This window comes from Amphiprion ocellaris, chromosome 14 (genome assembly GCF_022539595.1).
Source record: "Amphiprion ocellaris isolate individual 3 ecotype Okinawa chromosome 14, ASM2253959v1, whole genome shotgun sequence".
NCBI lineage: Eukaryota > Metazoa > Chordata > Actinopteri > Pomacentridae > Amphiprion > Amphiprion ocellaris.
This window is the reverse complement of record NC_072779.1, coordinates 31291060-31309174: the sequence shown is the minus strand read 5'-3', so window position 1 is coordinate 31309174 and position 18115 is coordinate 31291060. Positions and strand designations below refer to the sequence as shown.

The window sequence follows — 18115 nt, the reverse complement described above, 5'->3', positions numbered from 1 at the left end:
AAAGTCATCAAAGAAAGCCTTTAAAGCTGGTGCTTTTTCTTGGCTTGAAAACAAGTCAGCAACTTGTTTTCGAGCCAAGAAAAAGCACCAGCTTTAAAGTTGTCCTTGTTCTGGTTGCACAAAAATGAAACTGATCCTGCAAGAAACTTGAGGAACGTTACCCAGATCAGAGGCCTGCGTTGTCTCAGAGGAACCAGCCTGGTTCTGGATGTTACACATGGACTCGTAGACTTGGGGGTCCTCAGAGTCGCTGTCGCCGACCTCACTGGTGGGAGAAAAATCACCACTTTTAGACGTTTCATCAACGACTGTCAGCATGAGCCCAGTGGATTCAACTATAATGAACAGCCATAGAAGGATAAATGAAGGTTTTATTACATTTTCATGTACCCCTATGGAGATATTCCATTAAAAATCAGCTCTTTCCAGCTAGAATAGTCATTTACCACATTAACAATGTCTGGACTGGATGTATGATTCATTTAATGTTATCTTCACTGAAAAAAAAATGCTTTTGTTTCAAAAATAAGGACATTTCTAAGTGACCAAAACTTTTGAACAGTAGTACATGTATATTTCTTTGTAATTACTACAGTATTTCCTTAAGTATATTCATTAAACCAGCCCTGTTTTAGTGTATTAATTGCTAGATAAGTTAGTTCTGACATTTTGGGGTCTTTTATCCAACCCAGTTCAATGTGATATATATTTTTTGTATTTATTTTGTCATATTATTGATCAGATAAAATACTTTTATCTGATTTTGAATGCAAAAATGTGTATCTGGACCGTTACATTTACTTTCATAAATGTAAGACATTTCTTCTATTTGAACTGATTTATTAAAAGGGATTTTATGACTTCTGCAGTTACAGATCCACAAGTGTGATGTTTTCCAACTTCCGTTCTATTTTTTTATGGTTCTGCTGCTTCTTATCTGTGGTTCTTTACTAAATAATCCTCTCTTGGGTGAGTTAATGTTGTTGATATCTGATTCCACATTTAAAATGATGAAAGTCTAAATACGTTCAGTAGCACCAAAGCAAATGTGATAAAAAAAAATAAAAAACTGCATAAACATTGTTTTTATATACAGTAAAATAAAAGCTACATTTATAATCTACTTCTTTCCAATTCTGCCTCAAAATTACTTGCAACTTTTAAGCTGAATCAACTGCCTGCACACATTACTGCTTCCATTTCCATTTACAGCTTCACATTCAGCATTTAAGCAGTAACTCTACTTATTTTTCCTCGGCTGAGTGGATTTGTAGTCCTGCATTTTACACTCTGTCATCATTTCATCAAAGAGGCGAGCTCTGATGAAAGAGAAGCCTCGCGCTTCTCCGGCGCTGCTCTGGCTTCATCTCCTTTAAATTATTTAAGGAGGCGAAAAGCAGAAAATAAGTGAAAGGGTGGCATTTCTGGGTTTAGGAATGGGATGGCCATGCTAAGAAAATAAAACAATTAAAAACAGTGAAGCTGCAGAGCCCCCTGCTGGACATAAAAATACAGCTCCAGTTAGATCACCGCTATTTAGTCCAGTTTGAATCCAGTTAATACCTCATAATGTGCTTTATCATCCAGTTTTCTCCTTAATCACCTCATCTAAGCAGAGTTTACAACTTGATTACACACAACATCCCTGAATCTAATTACAGATATATTTCCTGTTTTTTTTCCAGTACACACATCACATTCACATCCTTAACCCTCGTGTCGTCCTGCGGGTCAAAATTGAACCGTTTTGAAGTTGGAAAATGTGGAAAAAAATACATTTTCACAGTGACACTTCTGATGCGAACTCTGATGAAAGAGAGGCCTCATGCTTCTTCGCTGCTCTGGCTTCATCTCCTTTAAATTATTTAAGGAGGTGAAAAGCAGAAAATTTTCAACATTTTTGAGAAATCTTTGAACATTTTTTGGTTGAAAAAAATGTTAAAAATGTTTTTTAAGAACATTCACATAAAAATCAACCAAAATCTAACAAACTTCATTGCATTTTCGTTGATTTTTATGTGAATGTTCTTAAATAAAATAGAAGTTTTACTGATATACATGTAATCACTTTAGATATTTTTAGGATTTTTTTTGGGAAGATTTTTACTCATTTTTTGAAAATATTTACAAGAATTTACTTGCCAAATTTGGGGGGTTTTTTTCAATATAAAATTTTTAAGGGAAACTTTTAAGGAATTATTGGAATTTTCTTCCTGAAGGTTTTTCAAATTTCCTGAAATTTGGGAATTTTTTTGCTGAATTTTTGGATTTTTTTCAGACAAGGAAACAATATTTTTTGGTGCCTGTAAATGAGGACAACAGGAGGGTTAAAGAGTCACTGATGTGCTGCATGTTCACATCTACATGTTTGTTATTCCGCCACCTGCTGGTAACTCGTACCAAATTACAGCAGCTCTGCAAACGTTTGGGAACAAAATTAGAATATTTTCCCCACATCACATTATAGCCCCAGTCCACAGCAGAAGCCTCCAGTTATCTCACCTTTCCAGAAGTTTACAGCTCTTTGATTCAAAGTTCTTCTTTTCACGCTGCATTTTACAAACCGGCATGAGTTGATGAATGCCATAAATAAGACAACAGTGGCACCAATTGTGCCGTTTTTCTGTTGCCTTTGGCACATATTTATGTCAAATCTGCCGGGCCTGACAAGCCAGTCAGTCAACAACACCCTGCTCTGTGTTTTATGTTTGGCTCATACTGTGAACCTTTTTTTTTTCTGTCATTTTGAATCACCTGTTTAAAATGATTCCCAGCAACATTTAACTGCAACTCAGAAATCATATGATACACTTTCTGGTCTCTAATCATGGATTCAAATCCTACTGTGAGCCACAAGACGTCACTTTGTCCAACATATTGCTCACCACTGTTCACTGAAAAACTCTTTGTTGCTTCAGTCAAGGTAGGAAAAGTAGTAAGATGGTCATTTCTGTTGCTATGTTTGTTGTAATTGTCCCTTTCGTGATGAAAATATCTGCTCGTGATCAGTGGTAAAAGTAACCTGGAACCTGCATGTTGGGTTCAGTCGGGCTCCAAAAGTTGATTTTTTACTCTCATACCTGTTCTGAAAACTATCTATCTGAGAAACTTGTACTGGACACTGGTCTAAAAAGCACACAAATGAAATCCCAGCAGCCACAATTCAACATCTTATTAACATGCCTGGCATATTTGAGGACAGATTAAGCTCTGGAATAATCTTCAAAAAAAACTCTTCGTTTATATATTAACCTGATGTCGTTGTGGTGGTTGGTCTGGGTCGGTGCTGGTGGCACCAAGGAGCCCGTTATGACCCAGGGAGCCCCAGAGGCCGGCAGGGAGGTGGGACTCATGTACTCGTTCTCCTCACAGTCAGACGACGGCCTCTCTCCGCTCGACGCCGCTGCCGGCAGAGACCTGACCAAACCAAGACGTCACAAAGCATTTTTATACTTTAAAAATCAGACTCGCTTCTGAAAAATTCTTGGACCAAAAGTATAGAACTGTACATTAACTATTAAAACTTTATGTACATAGAAACACAGGAACATGCATATAACTTCTTTACATCAGATTCATAAAGCTGAACATACGCCTCACACCGTTTTAATAAAGTTCAGTCAATGAGAAACTAGACACACATGCATAAGTCAAAAAGTTAGTGCTAAATGGATGTAGAAACACCCTTAAAATATTTGTTTCACTGACTGCACTTCCAGCACTTCCAGGAGATTCAAATCTAAACTTCTACAAATCAATTAGACAATGATTTAAAAACAAGATAAATATATTTTTGTCCCCCAGACTGGGAGCTACTTTATGCTGGTTAAGAGACTATGATAAATGGGACAAAAGTCCATTATGTCTATTACTTGTCTGTGTAATAATTATATCATAAAGTCTCAATATTGAGATCTATTATATGTATCTATTATCTCTATCTATAGATTGTCTGCTACAGTTAGTTCAAAATAGACATAGAACACTCCTAAAACATCAGTTTGCACAGTTATACTACAGTTGCACCATCTCCAGTAGATGTGGATAATATTCTTTCCAGCACTAATTGGTTAATGGTTATAAATATCTAAGCTGACCGACAGCAAAGTGGGATATACTTTATGGTAGTATATAAGCCAGTATGTCTATTACATCTTTGTGCCATAATGGCATCGAAAAGTCTAAATTTTATCATTTATTGTCTATTATCTATTATTATGTCTATCTTTTGTCTGCTACAGTTTGTCCTAAATAGATGTGAAAACACCTCTAAAACGTAATTATACTACAGTTTCAGTCTCTCTATGTCCAGTACAAATTGGTTAATGGCTATAAAAATAGTCCCACATCTAACTTTATTGACACAGCAGCGTGGGAGCTACTTTATGGTAGTTAAGAGATAATGTTCAGCAGGACAACAGCCAACATGTCTGTTATCGTACCTTGCTGCCAGACAGTACACAGCGTTGGTAGCAGCCTGGGGTTTGCTTCCTTCTCCACCGGTCCCGTTGCTCTGAGGGGTGGAGGACAGCGCCGATGGAGCCTTGGTTGCAGGTCGTGGGATCATGTAGTTGGCTGCCCAGGCAGGCTGGTCAGGGGTGGAGGGCAGGGGTCTCCTCTGAAGTCTGGAGTCCTGAACGACCAGGGAGGGGCGCTCCGGAGGGGGAGGAGGGGGAAGCTCTCTCAGGGCTGGAGGCAGAGGTAGAGGCTTGTCTCGGTGCGTGGCTGCCATCTGGGTGGATGTAGGAGGGGGTGTAGGGGTTATTAATCAACAGAGATGCAAAGACACACAAGACCACAGGTTCTCAAACTGATCGGTGGATAACACCGTAACCTCACAGGTGGAAGATCCCTGGTTCACGTCCCGGCCTCGGATCTTTCTGTGTGCAAAGAGGCCGGGATGTGAACTGGGGATCTTCCACCTGTGAGGTTATGGTGCTATCCACTGATGTTTTACATGTTTCACCAGGTTCTCCGGCTTCCTCCCACAGTCCAAAGACATGTTGAGGTTAACTGGTGATATTTATTGTCTGTAGGCAGGGCTCCAGACTAACTTTTTCACTGGTAGCACCGATGCGACCAACTTTCTCATCTGCCTGAAATTATTCTGGACACAGACAAAAGTTGTTCCAGCCGATCCAAACGATTGCAAGGCTCTAGAGGAGGACAAACTTTTAATTATTTCCCCTTAAAATTTGAAAAAAGTGAAAAACAGTAGAACTTGATGTGTGACAAGGTTCCAGGTTATAGACGTTTAGACTAAATGTTGATGTGGACTCAATGGTAGGAAACAGAAACTGACGTTCATGGGGGTCTTGATGTTGGTGTTTGATGTGCAGAGTTACAAGTTGCTTCATGTTGAAATATACCAACATGTGAGGCTGATTTCGCTTTAATGAATCCTTTTCACCTCCTGGAAACAACAATGGGAGAGACGGACGAGAGTGCGTAAAGTTTCCTGTTTAGGTTGTGCTGCGGAATTCGATTTTACCCATTTCTTAGCCATGTGATAAACTGTGAATGTGATGTGTTTGCACGAGTAACAAGCAACGTAAACAACTCCCTACGTAGTCTAATATATGGTGGTCCCTAGACAGGGAATAGGGAGTCAGTGGATGATTTCAGACACAGCACGAGCCTCCGGACTGGGATTTAACATGAGCAGTTCCACTTGGTGCCTCTCGTCTCTGTAGCTTCTGTTTGCAGCTGTGTAACAAAGTTTAGAAGTTACTCATTGTGTGTATGTGCATTTTAGCTTCTGTTAGCAGCGGCTGACATAGTTTTGAAGTTACTCCAGGGGCACTCGTTTGTTTAGTTTCTTTTGTTAGCTGTGGGTGTTGCGTTGTGGGAATTGTGTTTGAGTTTGGCTAAGGAGTTTAGTTGTTTTGTTTAGCTAGTTTTTGTAACTCTGATGGCCTTTGTTTGGTCTTATTTGGTTCTTTAATTGAGCAAACACCCACTACCTTTGTTTTCTTTGTTGTATTAGCACAGTTCCCTTTTGTTAATTCTGTCACTAAGCAATAAATTACGCTCCCCAAACCGACGACACCTGTTTTTTTCATCCATGTGTCTCCAAGGGTCCATGTGATGCAAATTTCATCATCTGCAAAAGTCTGCCACTGACTATGTGGCTGCCTCTGTAAAAATTTGTTCCTATGCAGACTTTGCACACAGCACATATGCTAGGAAAGTTAATGGTGCTGAAAACACTGATGCCAAGTTCTTCCAAGAAGCTGTAAATAAAGTAGTTGGACTTTGGAGGTGCTTTGATTTTCACATGCTCTCCATCTATGGAATCCAAACACAGTGGGAAGTTCAAAATTCTCCAGAAATCCAGTGTTGTGTTCACTAAATGTGCTTCAGACACAAGAACTGGAGCAAACTTTGTCACTTACACGGTCCTACAGTTCAAGCTTTAATTAACTGCTATATTATTTTAAAAAACACAAAGTTTATACACCCTTTAATTTGTATAAAGTAGTTTGAATCGAGCCATGTCAGCACACAAGGATGCATAAACTATGAATCGGCCACGTCTGACTACTGTGAACACTTCAGCATTTAAATGGCTTCAGGGAACTAGATTTTCACAATTAAAGCATGTTTAGTTGAGTTATTTGACAGTCAAATGGACATGTGAGAGAACATGTGATCGCTTGAAGTCCAGTAGGAAATGTTAACGGAGTTACACTTTGGCTGATTACAACTCCACCTGCTTGACATATTTATATGAAAGCTGTATTGACTGATTATTAATCATTTGAACACACACCGTCGCCAATTTAGAATACGCAAGTATATAAAAATAAAAAAAAAAAAAAAATACAGCGATTTGTGTCTGCCAGATGGTTCTCGATAAATAAAAAGGATTTAAAAAACTCACTTTTTTTAATCCTTCTACTTCCTGTTTTTTTGCATTTCCTCACAGGCTCAGAAACACTTTACCCTATTCGTAAGAAAACGCCTCCCTAATGTTACTTCAGGGCAAAAGTTGGGGAACGAAGTCAAAAAAGTCAGTTCCCTTACTGTGCAGAATGTTCTTCTAGAGTTCAGCTGATTCCAGCTTGTACAAGGCTTCAGCTGTCTCTCTTAGTCAAATGAAGCGGGCATTTTCTAAAGATAGCCATATTTAAACTTAAACAAAATTCCCCTTTTTTGTTTCCTGTACTGTGCTTCCTTGTTGAGCTGCAGCAGATGGACAGTAGCACAAAATGGGAATTTTATACTAAAAAGACAAGATAAGAACTAATTGGTTGTTTACATTAGGCTCAGTTTAGCTTTGTATTGTGTGCATGTTTGCACAAAACGAAGACGATAGATTTGTTCCTCTATTTATTCCAGTGAAATCTCTTTAGAAAGACGTCCTTCCACAGCCAGTACAGAGAGAGAAAACATCACGACTAACAACACTCAGAATTTCCCTCAGAGAATTCAAAGACTGTTGTAGGACAGGGTCCTACAACCCAGAGTCCCCCAGGTGCCAAATCTCCCCAAGAAACCCAAGGTCCACTGACAACCCAAGATTCCCCAGCAGCCCAAGGTGTCCAACGCCCCCCACCAACCCAAGGACCTCCAGCAACCCCAGGTACCCAAGAACCAGCTCCAGAGACCTCAGGTGGTACACTATCCATTCAAGAAGCCAGGCTACCAGCCCAAGGTGCTACACCAGAAGGCCCATTCGACCAGTCACTAAACTTAGCAGCTTAAGTTAGCTTATTTTGACAGCACATGTGCTTACCTTGGCCGTTGCCCCCTGCCCCAGTGCATTATGGGAGCTGGAGGATCTCTGCTGCAGGAGGTCCAGTCGAGGAGGCACCGGAGGCAGCTGAGACACTGGAGAAGGTGGGCGTTCCACCTGCAACCACACATACACAAATATACATTTAGAGATGTTGACTAAACGTCAGCACTGAAATCTGAAGTAATGTAGTACAGAAGAGTGGGGTAAAATGAGCCAGTTTTATTTGAGGTGTCGTTACAGTGGAGGTATAAAAATTAAACATGTGCATATACTTCAAGATGGGGGGCATCCCTGGGAATAATTGGTTAAATGAACAGTTTTTATAATATGGCTTTCCAAAGAAAAAGTGATTTCTTGTCTCAGCTTGGGGTAAATTGAGCCTTTGGAGAAAATATGTTGGGGTAAATTGAGCCTTTGGAGAAAATATGTTGGGGTAAATTGTGTCATCAATATAATACAAGATCTGTCTCCATTTGTTCTTCCAAGACCTGGTGGGCACATCCTGCTGTCTTCAACGATGTTGTGGTTTCTTATCGGGCTTTTATTTGTCCATGAATCGCTTTAAAGGATCTTATACGTATGGACTTCCTATTCTTTACTCCTCCTACAGCGCTCTCCAAAGCCTTAAGAGAAGTTGAAGCCCTGTCTGTCTTCCACTTGTCTCAAAATCAAAATCATTTTGGTCATAAAATGCAAGAATACGATGTAGAATTACAGTAATGTAGTTATTTACCAATAATCACAGGTGGGGGCCAATGATTCTACGTAACCCCACTGCCACCATTTTAACAAAAGCGCATCCTCCAGGCAGTTTAGAGCTAATGCTAACAGTTTAGCTTCATATTGTAGCTCACTAATGCACTAACACACATGTGAAACAGTTTCAGATTTCTCAGCAATTGTTCAGACACAACAACACTCATAAAGCCATAAACATGAAAAACTGATTTTGAACTGCAAAAACCTGTTTTGTTCACTAAAATGTGCTAACCTCTTCCTCCATGTGCTCCTTCTCCTCACTGGGAGAGTTTAATGGATTCCTCTTCAAAAACATTTGACCACATAACCAATTTCTACCATGGTTTTCTAGAAACGACTGACCCACAGGCTCATCTACCCAACTCTCCCCTACTAAAGATTTTGTTAGCAGTGACTAAAACAACCTTCCTGTGTCTCACTCTTTCTTACACAAATAAACTTTTTTTATACACTACTGTTCAAAAGTTTGAGGTCACTTAGAAATGTCCTTATTTTTCAAAGAAAATCAGTTTTTTTTCAATGAAGATAACATTAAATGAATCAGAAATCGAGTCCAGACATTGTTAATGTGGTAAATGACTATTCTAGCTGGAAACGGCTGATTTTTAATGGAATATCTCTATAGGGGTACAGAGGAACATTTCCAGCAACCATCACTCCTGTGTTCTAATGCTACATTGTGTTAGCTAATGGTGTTGAAAGGCTAACTGATGATTAGAAAACTCGTGTCATTATGTTAGCACATGAATAAAAGTGGGAGTTTTCATGGAAAACATGAAATTGTCTGGGTGACCCCAAAAGTTTGAATGATAATGTATCATCGTCTCACCTTGGTGCAGGCCAGCCTGCTCATGACAAGGTGCTGGTCTTCCAGCCGATCATCTTCTTCCTCCTCATTGCCAGCAGCTTCTGCTCTGCTGGACCCCTGGAAACCAGCGAAGGAAGCCCCGCTGGCCTTCGGGTGGAAGGGGTCCACGACGATCGGCTCTGTGCCTTTAATCTCACATCGGCAAAATGGGCATCCTTGACCCTCCGACTCCTGATACACAAACACAGGAAGGTTAAAATACGACGGAGCAGAAGAAGAAGAAGGTTTTTTTGGTGCAAGAGACTCAAATTGAAGCTTAAGCATCTCTGTGAAGGTGTGAGAGCTCAAAGGGAGAATCGGGGAACGACCAATGAGGATCACCTAGACAGGCCGAAGCAATAAAAGCGTCGCTGTAAATAAACGGCAGCAATGGCAAATATTGACATTCTTTAAATTCTTCCACGTTTCATGTTATACCTTAATTTAAATGGTTTAACCATAAGAACTTCAAAGCCTGCCATCAAGTTTGAGGTATGTTATCTGTAAACAAAACAAATCAGCAAAATTACACAATTTATCAGAGCCACAAACTGCAAAAACAGAAAGAATCACCTGATTTTCAACTTTCCGACAGTCTTTACTTGTTTTTTTATTAGCAAATCTAAGGTTGTAATCATCATATTTTTGCCAAAATCACATTATTTTACACTTCACACTAATCAGATTCTATAAACTCATCTTTGACATGTAGTTCCATGAAGAAAAATAATCAATTCTGAGTTTAAAATTGTGATATTTCATCCAAACCACTTTTTTTCTACAAGACTCCTTTAAAATACTGTCAAAATAAAATTATTTAATAAAATGAAATACATATAAAACAATTACAAATTCTCTGTGCTCCTCGGTGCAACAGGAAGTTCATTTGTGAAAAATTAAGTTACTTGAAGGCTGCCAGTATGAAAACCAATTAGAGATTTAAATAGCAAAGTATTTATAAGAGGTAAAGACATTTTTTTCAGTGTTGGTAACACCAGTGGGCACTTAGGACAAATATCAACTTCACATTTTTCAAATTTTGCCAAATTTTGTCAAATCAATGACAAAAGAAAAGTAACTTTCATTTTTTTTTCTGATTCATTGCATTATAACTTTGTAATTCTGCACAAAAGGCATTTTTTAGTTCTCTCGCCTTCTATTCATGCTTGTTCTGTTTCCACAGATGTGCAGAACTTTATACTGCAGTGTAAAATGAGCTCACAGTGAGTAAAAATGAGCAAAAATGAAAGGAAACAATGCATGATTCAAAAGAATAAGAGCCATGATGAAGAGGTGAAGTGAATAGCGACCACCAAACATGAGCGAGAATAACACTACAATGTGAAATAATTATTATGCTGAATTTATAACAAGCCACGATCAACACGGCAAAAAGTCCACCAAACAGACCAGTCAACACTTCCTCTTTCTTTTGTTTTTCCACTCATGTAAAGTGATTCTCAAAGACACTCAACATGTCTTGTGTATGCTTCGAATGAAAAGTCAACACGGACAAGGTGACCTTTGCCTTTGACTTTATGTTTCCGTTATGAAAAATATGTGCAGAAGTGGTCGAGTTTCATTGGTATAAAGGTTACATTAAAAAAAAAAAATTGAGGAAGTGATTACAAAGAAAAAGTGTGTTAGAGGTGAATGACAGAAATTTACCGCTGTTGAGATGAAACTACTGCTACAAAAGTGTACATTATGCTCAATACAACAAGTAAACATGGATGAAATATCCATCTACCTATCTACCTATCCATCCATCCATCCATCCATCCATCCATCCATCCATCCATTCTAGATGCAATGCAGGTGACAAAGGGAAATCCTGCTAAAATTACACCATTTTTCAGTGAGAGAAACCGTAAAAACAGAAAGAATCATCACATTTTCACCTTTCTAACGATCCTCGAATTAAGCTGGGTACGGAAACTTAACCGATTCCAAGCGTTACATCATGACCTTTCACCGAAATGATCTTTTTCTAAAGATACACCCTAGGTACTGACCAAATTCTGTAAAAAAATTAAATTAAATTTTGCATTCTTCATTACAACCATGAAGCCATAAGTGGCTCATCTGTGACCAACAAAAGCAAATTTAAACACGTAGGCCAGAAAGTAGGTATACTTGTACTGAAATAAGAGGAAATACACAACAGAGGGGTATTTAATTAGGCATGGGGATCTTTACAACTGAATGAAAATGAGGTAATATTTATCTGCTTGACAATTTGTGGCAATCGCAAAAGCAGATAAGCAGTGATTGGAGAGAAAATGTACACAATGCATGATTTAACCCCTTGGACCCCAAACTCCTGTCACATTTTTAATCAGTGTGAGCTCATTTTTCGCTGCAATATAAAAACCTGCACCTCCATGGAAACAGAACCACCATGACTAGAAGTGTGACACAGTTAGTGCCATAAATCCTAAAAAAAAGACTAGGAAAACTAATTTAATTTGTTTATTTTTACATAACTTGGAAAAAAAAACATGAAAATAACACCTCCAGCAATTTTCCTGCAAGTCTTAACTTTGGAAAACAAATGGCGACTCTACATGTTATTTATTGTATTTCTACTTGCATTTTTAATTTGTTTACATATTTATCACCCATCTGCTCTGTGTAAACACATCCCGTAGTTCAGGTAAAAAGTCCCTTAATTTTTGTAGCCTGAATGTTGGTCACAGCTAAACCACTAATGGCTTCTCAGGTGCAACATAAAGCGCAGAATTTTTACTTTTTTTTACAGAATTTGGTTTGTTTTTGGTGAATTTTTTACATGAAAAACGATTTACACGAGGAAAATCATCTCTATTTTATTTTTATCTGTACAGTGCACCCACTGGGGAAATGAATACAACCTAACCTCTCTAACAGCTTAGCCAGTACATCTTCCCATTTACTGTATATCTGCTTATATTTTTAACTTGTTTACATATTTATCTCCCATCTGCTCTGTGTAAACACATCCTGCAGTTTAAGTGAAAAGTCACAAAATTATTGTAACTTGACTGTTGGTCACAGCTACATCCCTCAAAAACACAGATTTTTAGGTGAATTTTTAAATGAGTTGCGTAGAATAAAGTAATTTTATAACATTAACTGTATTTTTCAGCATATACATAATAAACAAAACGGACCAACAAACAGCTCCCAGATGGCAGTACACATTATTCAAAAGTTGCGTTTTTCACCACAAATTTAATAAAGGGTCGTCAAACTTCTTCATATTTTTTATTTTTTTTGCCAAGTGGCAGTTTTGACATAATTTGTTTTATCCAGTGTGTAATATCTAATCTGTAAGCCCTTTTCCTAATTTGATCTATCACCTTTTTTACCATTTAAGAAGCTGAGGTTCACCAGTATTCGTTCATTTTTATTATAATTCTGTTTTTTAGGATAGATACCGATTAGAAACAATATAGGGTCCAATGAAAGTATTTTTTAAATTATTTTCTCACATGTTGCTCTGACCTTTTCCCAAATTGTTTTTGTCTTTCTGTACTGCCTAAGAGTAAAAGTGTTGCTTTAACCTCTGTGCATTTAGTGCTTGTATCTTGTATGTTTTTATTGAACTGATTAAGCTTTGCAGGAGTTAGGTATGTTAGCATTAGCTGGTTACAATGAATTAGCTTGAGTTGTGCGTTTATTGTCCGAATAGGAGTAGCAGCACTGGCGGATTTTAATAAAATATCACAATCTTAAGCTAAGATCTGCTTAATTTTTCCAACAGAATGCCACATCATAGATGAAATTTTTAAAAACTCTGATGAGTCTTTCTGTGTTTACAGTTTCTTGCTGCAACAAATGGTGTAATTTTCACAACTATTTAAAGACAAAATGCCTTTTAAACTCCCACTGTTGGGTTTTGGGGTTCAGAGGGTTAAATGTTAAATGTTTATAGCAGGAGGAAAAGCAAAGATGAACTTCCCTCCAGGCTACTGGGAATTACAGAGCGATGTAATTAAAGCGTGCAGCGGTTAGCCTCACCTGCCAGGCGGTCAGACAGGAAGTACACATCAGGTGTCTGCAGGGCTCGATCTTCACATCCTTGTCGTTCTCTGCACAGATCTTACAAAGCTGAAATGTAGAGCCCATTTCACAGTACAGCTCGTACTGCTCCTGCAAGGACAAAAGGAGGAAGAGGAGGAGAACGTTAAACATTTAGCAGCTATCTATACTTAGAACGAATGTTGTTGTCTTTTATGCATCTGTTTGCATTAAGCAGTATAATGCACATTTCCTGCTCAGGGATCTATAAAGTTTATTGTATCTTAATGGTCTCCATATTGGTGCCACTAAACTGCTTTCTGCTTCTTTTGCAGACTGATTATGGCACTTTACACTGTGAACTAATGGCTGGATGGATGAAAAACAAACGAGGTGAAGTTACCTGAGTAACTTTGATGTGGTCCTGTGGAGACGGTTCACACAACCCTGTGAGGTCTGGATTCTGTGCACGGCCGTCTGGGAAAAGGTAGCTGGAAAAGACAAACAGAAAAACACAAGTCAGTGCTGTGTTTTAAAATAAAAATTCTAATTTTATGTCTAGATTTAATGCTCTTGAGTTGAGGGCGAGAAACGACCACCTCAGCTGAAAAGTCGCTTCAAACTGCAATTCCTCTTTGTCAACATTTGTTGAAATACTGTTTTTCTAAATTAGAATTTGTTTTAAATCCTATGTTGTTATCTACGACAGAGAATGGCACACTAGAGAGAAACTGTAGAGCTGTACTGATGCATTTTCTGTTACAAAAAACACAAATTACAGCTCTACTGAAACCTAAATCCTTTTCAGACATAGGATTACTGGACTAATCTGATTAATTTGTACATTATAATACTTTTTGTACTTGATAATACTCTAGTTTATTTTATTTTGTCCTCTTACAATCTCTTTGACCAGAACAATTTGCACACTGATTGCATGTTGTTTAGTACATTGTTCCTCTATCTATCTATCTATCCATCTATCCATCTATCCATCTATCCATCTATCCATCTATCTATCCATCTATCCATCTATCCATCTATCTATCCATCTATCCATCTATCTATCTATCTATCTATCATCTATGATCCATCTATCTATCCATCTATCTATCCATCCATCCATCCATCCATCCATCCATCCATCTATCTATCCATCTATCTATCCATCTATCCATCTATCTATCCATCCATCCATCCATCCATCCATCCATCCATCCATCCATCCATCCATCTATCCATCTATCCATCATGTATGTAACTACTGGATAAGTTGAAGTATTTATCTAACATTAGGAACTACCAAACAACAGCTGCCAATCCTTGCAAGGCTTTAAAAACTAATAAAAGAACTTTAAATTCTTAATTCTAGATGCACTGCATGGTACAAAGGGAAAATCCTGGATATTGTTACTTGCCAACATTGCCAAAATAATACCATTGGTCAGAGAGAGAAACTGTAAAAAAACAGAAAGAATCATCACTTTTTCACCTTTCTGACGATCCTTGAAATCAGTTTTGTTTGGAAAATTAAACAAATCCAAGCTTAACATCATGATCTTTCATTGAAATCATCTTTTTCTAAAGGTCTTGTTCGAAAAATATTTTAAAATACACCCTATGTACTGACCAAATTCTGTAAAAAAACGAAAATAATTTGCATTCCTCAGCACAACCATGAAGTCATTAGTGGTTCAACTGTGACCAACAGATATGTGACATAAATTCTGGGACTTCTCGGCTGAACTACAGGCAGTGTTTACATGTATGGAAACAAATTTAAAATATCAGTAGTAACGCATCTACAACATGGAGAGTCACCAGTGTTGGTAACACCTGTTGATGCTGTACATGCCAATTCTAGGGCTTTTCATTTTTTCTCATATAAATTATCAAGGACATTCAACTCTCCTTTTTTCTTTTTAGAAGAAATCATTTACGGCATGATAACAGGTTCAGGCAGGTTTGTAAAGCATGTTAGGTTTTAAAAATTACATCATTTATCAGGAGCCAGAACCGATAAAAACAGGAAGAACTGTCAAGATTTCAACTTTCAAATGGTCCTTGAATTATTTAACACACTGTTTCATCAACAATTTTATATCTATCTATCCATCCATATACTATTTTAATGTGTCATTTATGTGAGATAGAACAGCACATCTAGTGGTGTATATTGCAGTAACAATACAGTACTACGCTAAAGAATAAACTAACAGCTTATCAAACGCTCCGAATAACAAACAGCCTACTTTATTTATGATTAACTAAACTGAAAATCCTGTCCATGTGTCTTGATAATCTAACTACTAATATTTTCCAAGCAGTGAAATAAAAATGCCTCGCCAGCTATGATGCTGCTCAAGACGACCGCAATGTAAATATTGATCGAACTGCAGACTCACAGCTCACCTGTCCCAGGTGAAGAAAAGTAAATACTGAGCACTCCTGGGTTCATGTCAGCGTTTGTTTAAAATGTAAAGTTTTGGAGACGCTCATATGAATCCTCATACTACAGGAATTTAATAAAGTAAACTCCAGCCCTTGTAATATTTTGTCAAAATTCATCTAACATTCAAAACTGGTGATTTATCTGAGCTGTTTTCATTAAAGTAAGTAATATTTTTATTGACAAGACACCAGTGTTCTATAATTTTGATACATAAACTGTCTTTTCTACTCTGTGATGTTTTTGAGCCAATATTTGTCCTGAAATGTAGAAAAAACCTTCCTCAAGAGGCTTCAAACAGCTGAAACTACGCTGCTTGTGCGTGTCTGCTCGCTGTATGCAGCTCAGACGTGTGCCGTCGCAGCTTTTGCTTTCATTTAGACCTGAAGGTGATGCGCTCAGCTGCCGTCAGATTAATGGAAATGGCTGTGAGTCTCAAAGGGGCTCAACACGCACTTCTCTGTCAAATTTGAAAGCAGTGCACTTTTATTCTTTGTGCATAATCATCAAAAAGTGACTTAAGCTGCAACTCTGACCCTCTGTTCTTAAATTATTAAATCGCACTGCGCTTTAATAACCTCTGTTCTTTGCAAACACTTCAGTGAGTGACCAAAAATAAAGACTCCATAAATGACCTTACCGCTGCTGTTTTTCACGCAGTAGAACAGCAACATGCCTTTATGTGTCGACTAAAAATACACACCCTTAGAGGCTTTTATGCACTTTAACATAATGCACCTTAAAATGTGTAAATTGGTGCATTGAAGCTAGGCTGAATGTGACTCACAATCCCTCTCTGTATCCGTCAATGAGGGCCTGAAAGAGTGGTTTGTTATGGGGGATGGTCTGCAGGATGTTCCCGTCTGCCGTCACGTAGCCGATCGCCCACTGGCCCAGCCGAGTGCAGCTCAGTCTGAAGATGTAGCTGAGGGAAAGACAACGATCTCAGCCGGCAGGTACATCTCAAACTCTACACATTAAACGACTCTATCTGGCTTCTTAAAAGACTCTCACCTGCCAGGTTTGTGGATGAACCTGTGCAGCCGAGCTTTGACCTCGTCGTAGGTGAGGAAGGCCATGTAACCAGGATGTGTGACCGCCAGACTGTTCCAGTTCCTCAAAAGAGACGACCAAGGCTGCAAAACACACAACAGTTGTCCATGTTACAAATATGACCCGCTCAGCTTCTACTGCCAAAAATAAGATTTGGGAATATCCAGATGGAATCAGCCACTAAAGATTTTGGAATTCAAGGAAATTCACACCCTAGGGGTTGAGACTGAGAAAGAAAAAGAGGAGGAGGCAGAGAAGAAGAAGCAGAAAAAAATCTACTTAAAGCCGATAATTAAGTTTTCTTTATTGCACTTGGATGACCACAGCGTATCTGGGCTCCAAATATTAGCATGTTTCAGAAGGTGTACTCATTTATCTCATTGTAAAGAGCTAAATCACAACTTGGCTCAGTGGTTAGCACGGTCACCTCGCAGCTAGAGCATCCCAGTTCGGCCTGGGCCTTTAAATACAACTGCAACTGAATGTCTTTACTATTCACCCCTGCTGAAACCTTCTGCAAAAACTGAGTATTTATTTAAATCAAATATAGCATACAGTATGTGTAATTTTAATCTTTAATGCCTGCTACATGTTACTTTTCCTATTTATGTATGTATGTATGCACATGTATTTATGTAAATGCTTCTTTATTTTAAATATTTAATGTGTCATATTGATATTTTTCTATTTTTTTGTGAGACTTGATTTTCTATCTGATCCTTTGCTATTTAAGTTTACCGTTCAAATGTTTAAAACTTTTGAACGGTAGTGTTGGTAGATCCAAAGAAGGTGTTTCCTCAAGTCTGCAGTAACAACTAGTTCAGTAAAGCACAGAACTTTTACTGTGGGGAACTCAAACTTATTTATGTGACTTGATGATTTTACGTTAATTCATGCTTTCTGCGTGTCCCCAAGAGCGTGTCTGACGTAACCTTCATCATCCACCCAAGTCTGAAAGGTTCTGCATCGTAGACTCCTCAGTGTACATCTGCTTGCAGCCAAAAACTTGCGACCACGACTGTACATGCACAAGGTCAACAAATGTGCTTACAACTAATTTTGTTAAGAGGAGAGATTGTATGAGAAAGTTCTCCATCATTCTCACCTTTGTAATTCATTATTACAAGAGCTGTAAATGAAGAAGTCGCTACTGGACTTTGGAGGTGCTTTGATTTGTATGTTTTCCATCAGTGGTGCCTCTGGACCAATCATATTAACTCTAACTAGCTTTATATTCTGTAAAAACTGTCCTGTGAGCTTTTCA

The 18115-nt window shown here is 38.2% G+C and overlaps 1 protein-coding gene across 2 annotated transcripts in view; it reads right to left on the bottom strand.

Annotated features, from left to right (window-relative positions):
• Nucleotides 1–18115, bottom strand: part of LOC111586006 (E3 ubiquitin-protein ligase CBL-like) — a 42090-nt gene that overhangs the window by 8610 nt on the left and 15365 nt on the right. Inside the window, exons 5-13 of one of the 2 annotated variants that reach the window (XM_023295665.3) lie at nt 16813–16934; nt 16586–16723; nt 13753–13840; nt 13350–13481; nt 9330–9539; nt 7739–7855; nt 4443–4732; nt 3253–3417; nt 162–268 (exon numbers count right to left, since the gene is read on the bottom strand). In XM_023295665.3, the coding sequence (XP_023151433.2) occupies nt 162–268; nt 3253–3417; nt 4443–4732; nt 7739–7855; nt 9330–9539; nt 13350–13481; nt 13753–13840; nt 16586–16723; nt 16813–16934 (1369 nt within the window). The remainder of the gene's footprint in view (nt 1–161; nt 269–3252; nt 3418–4442; nt 4733–7738; nt 7856–9329; nt 9540–13349; nt 13482–13752; nt 13841–16585; nt 16724–16812; nt 16935–18115) is intronic. The other variant, XM_023295666.3, reaches the window with a different exon arrangement.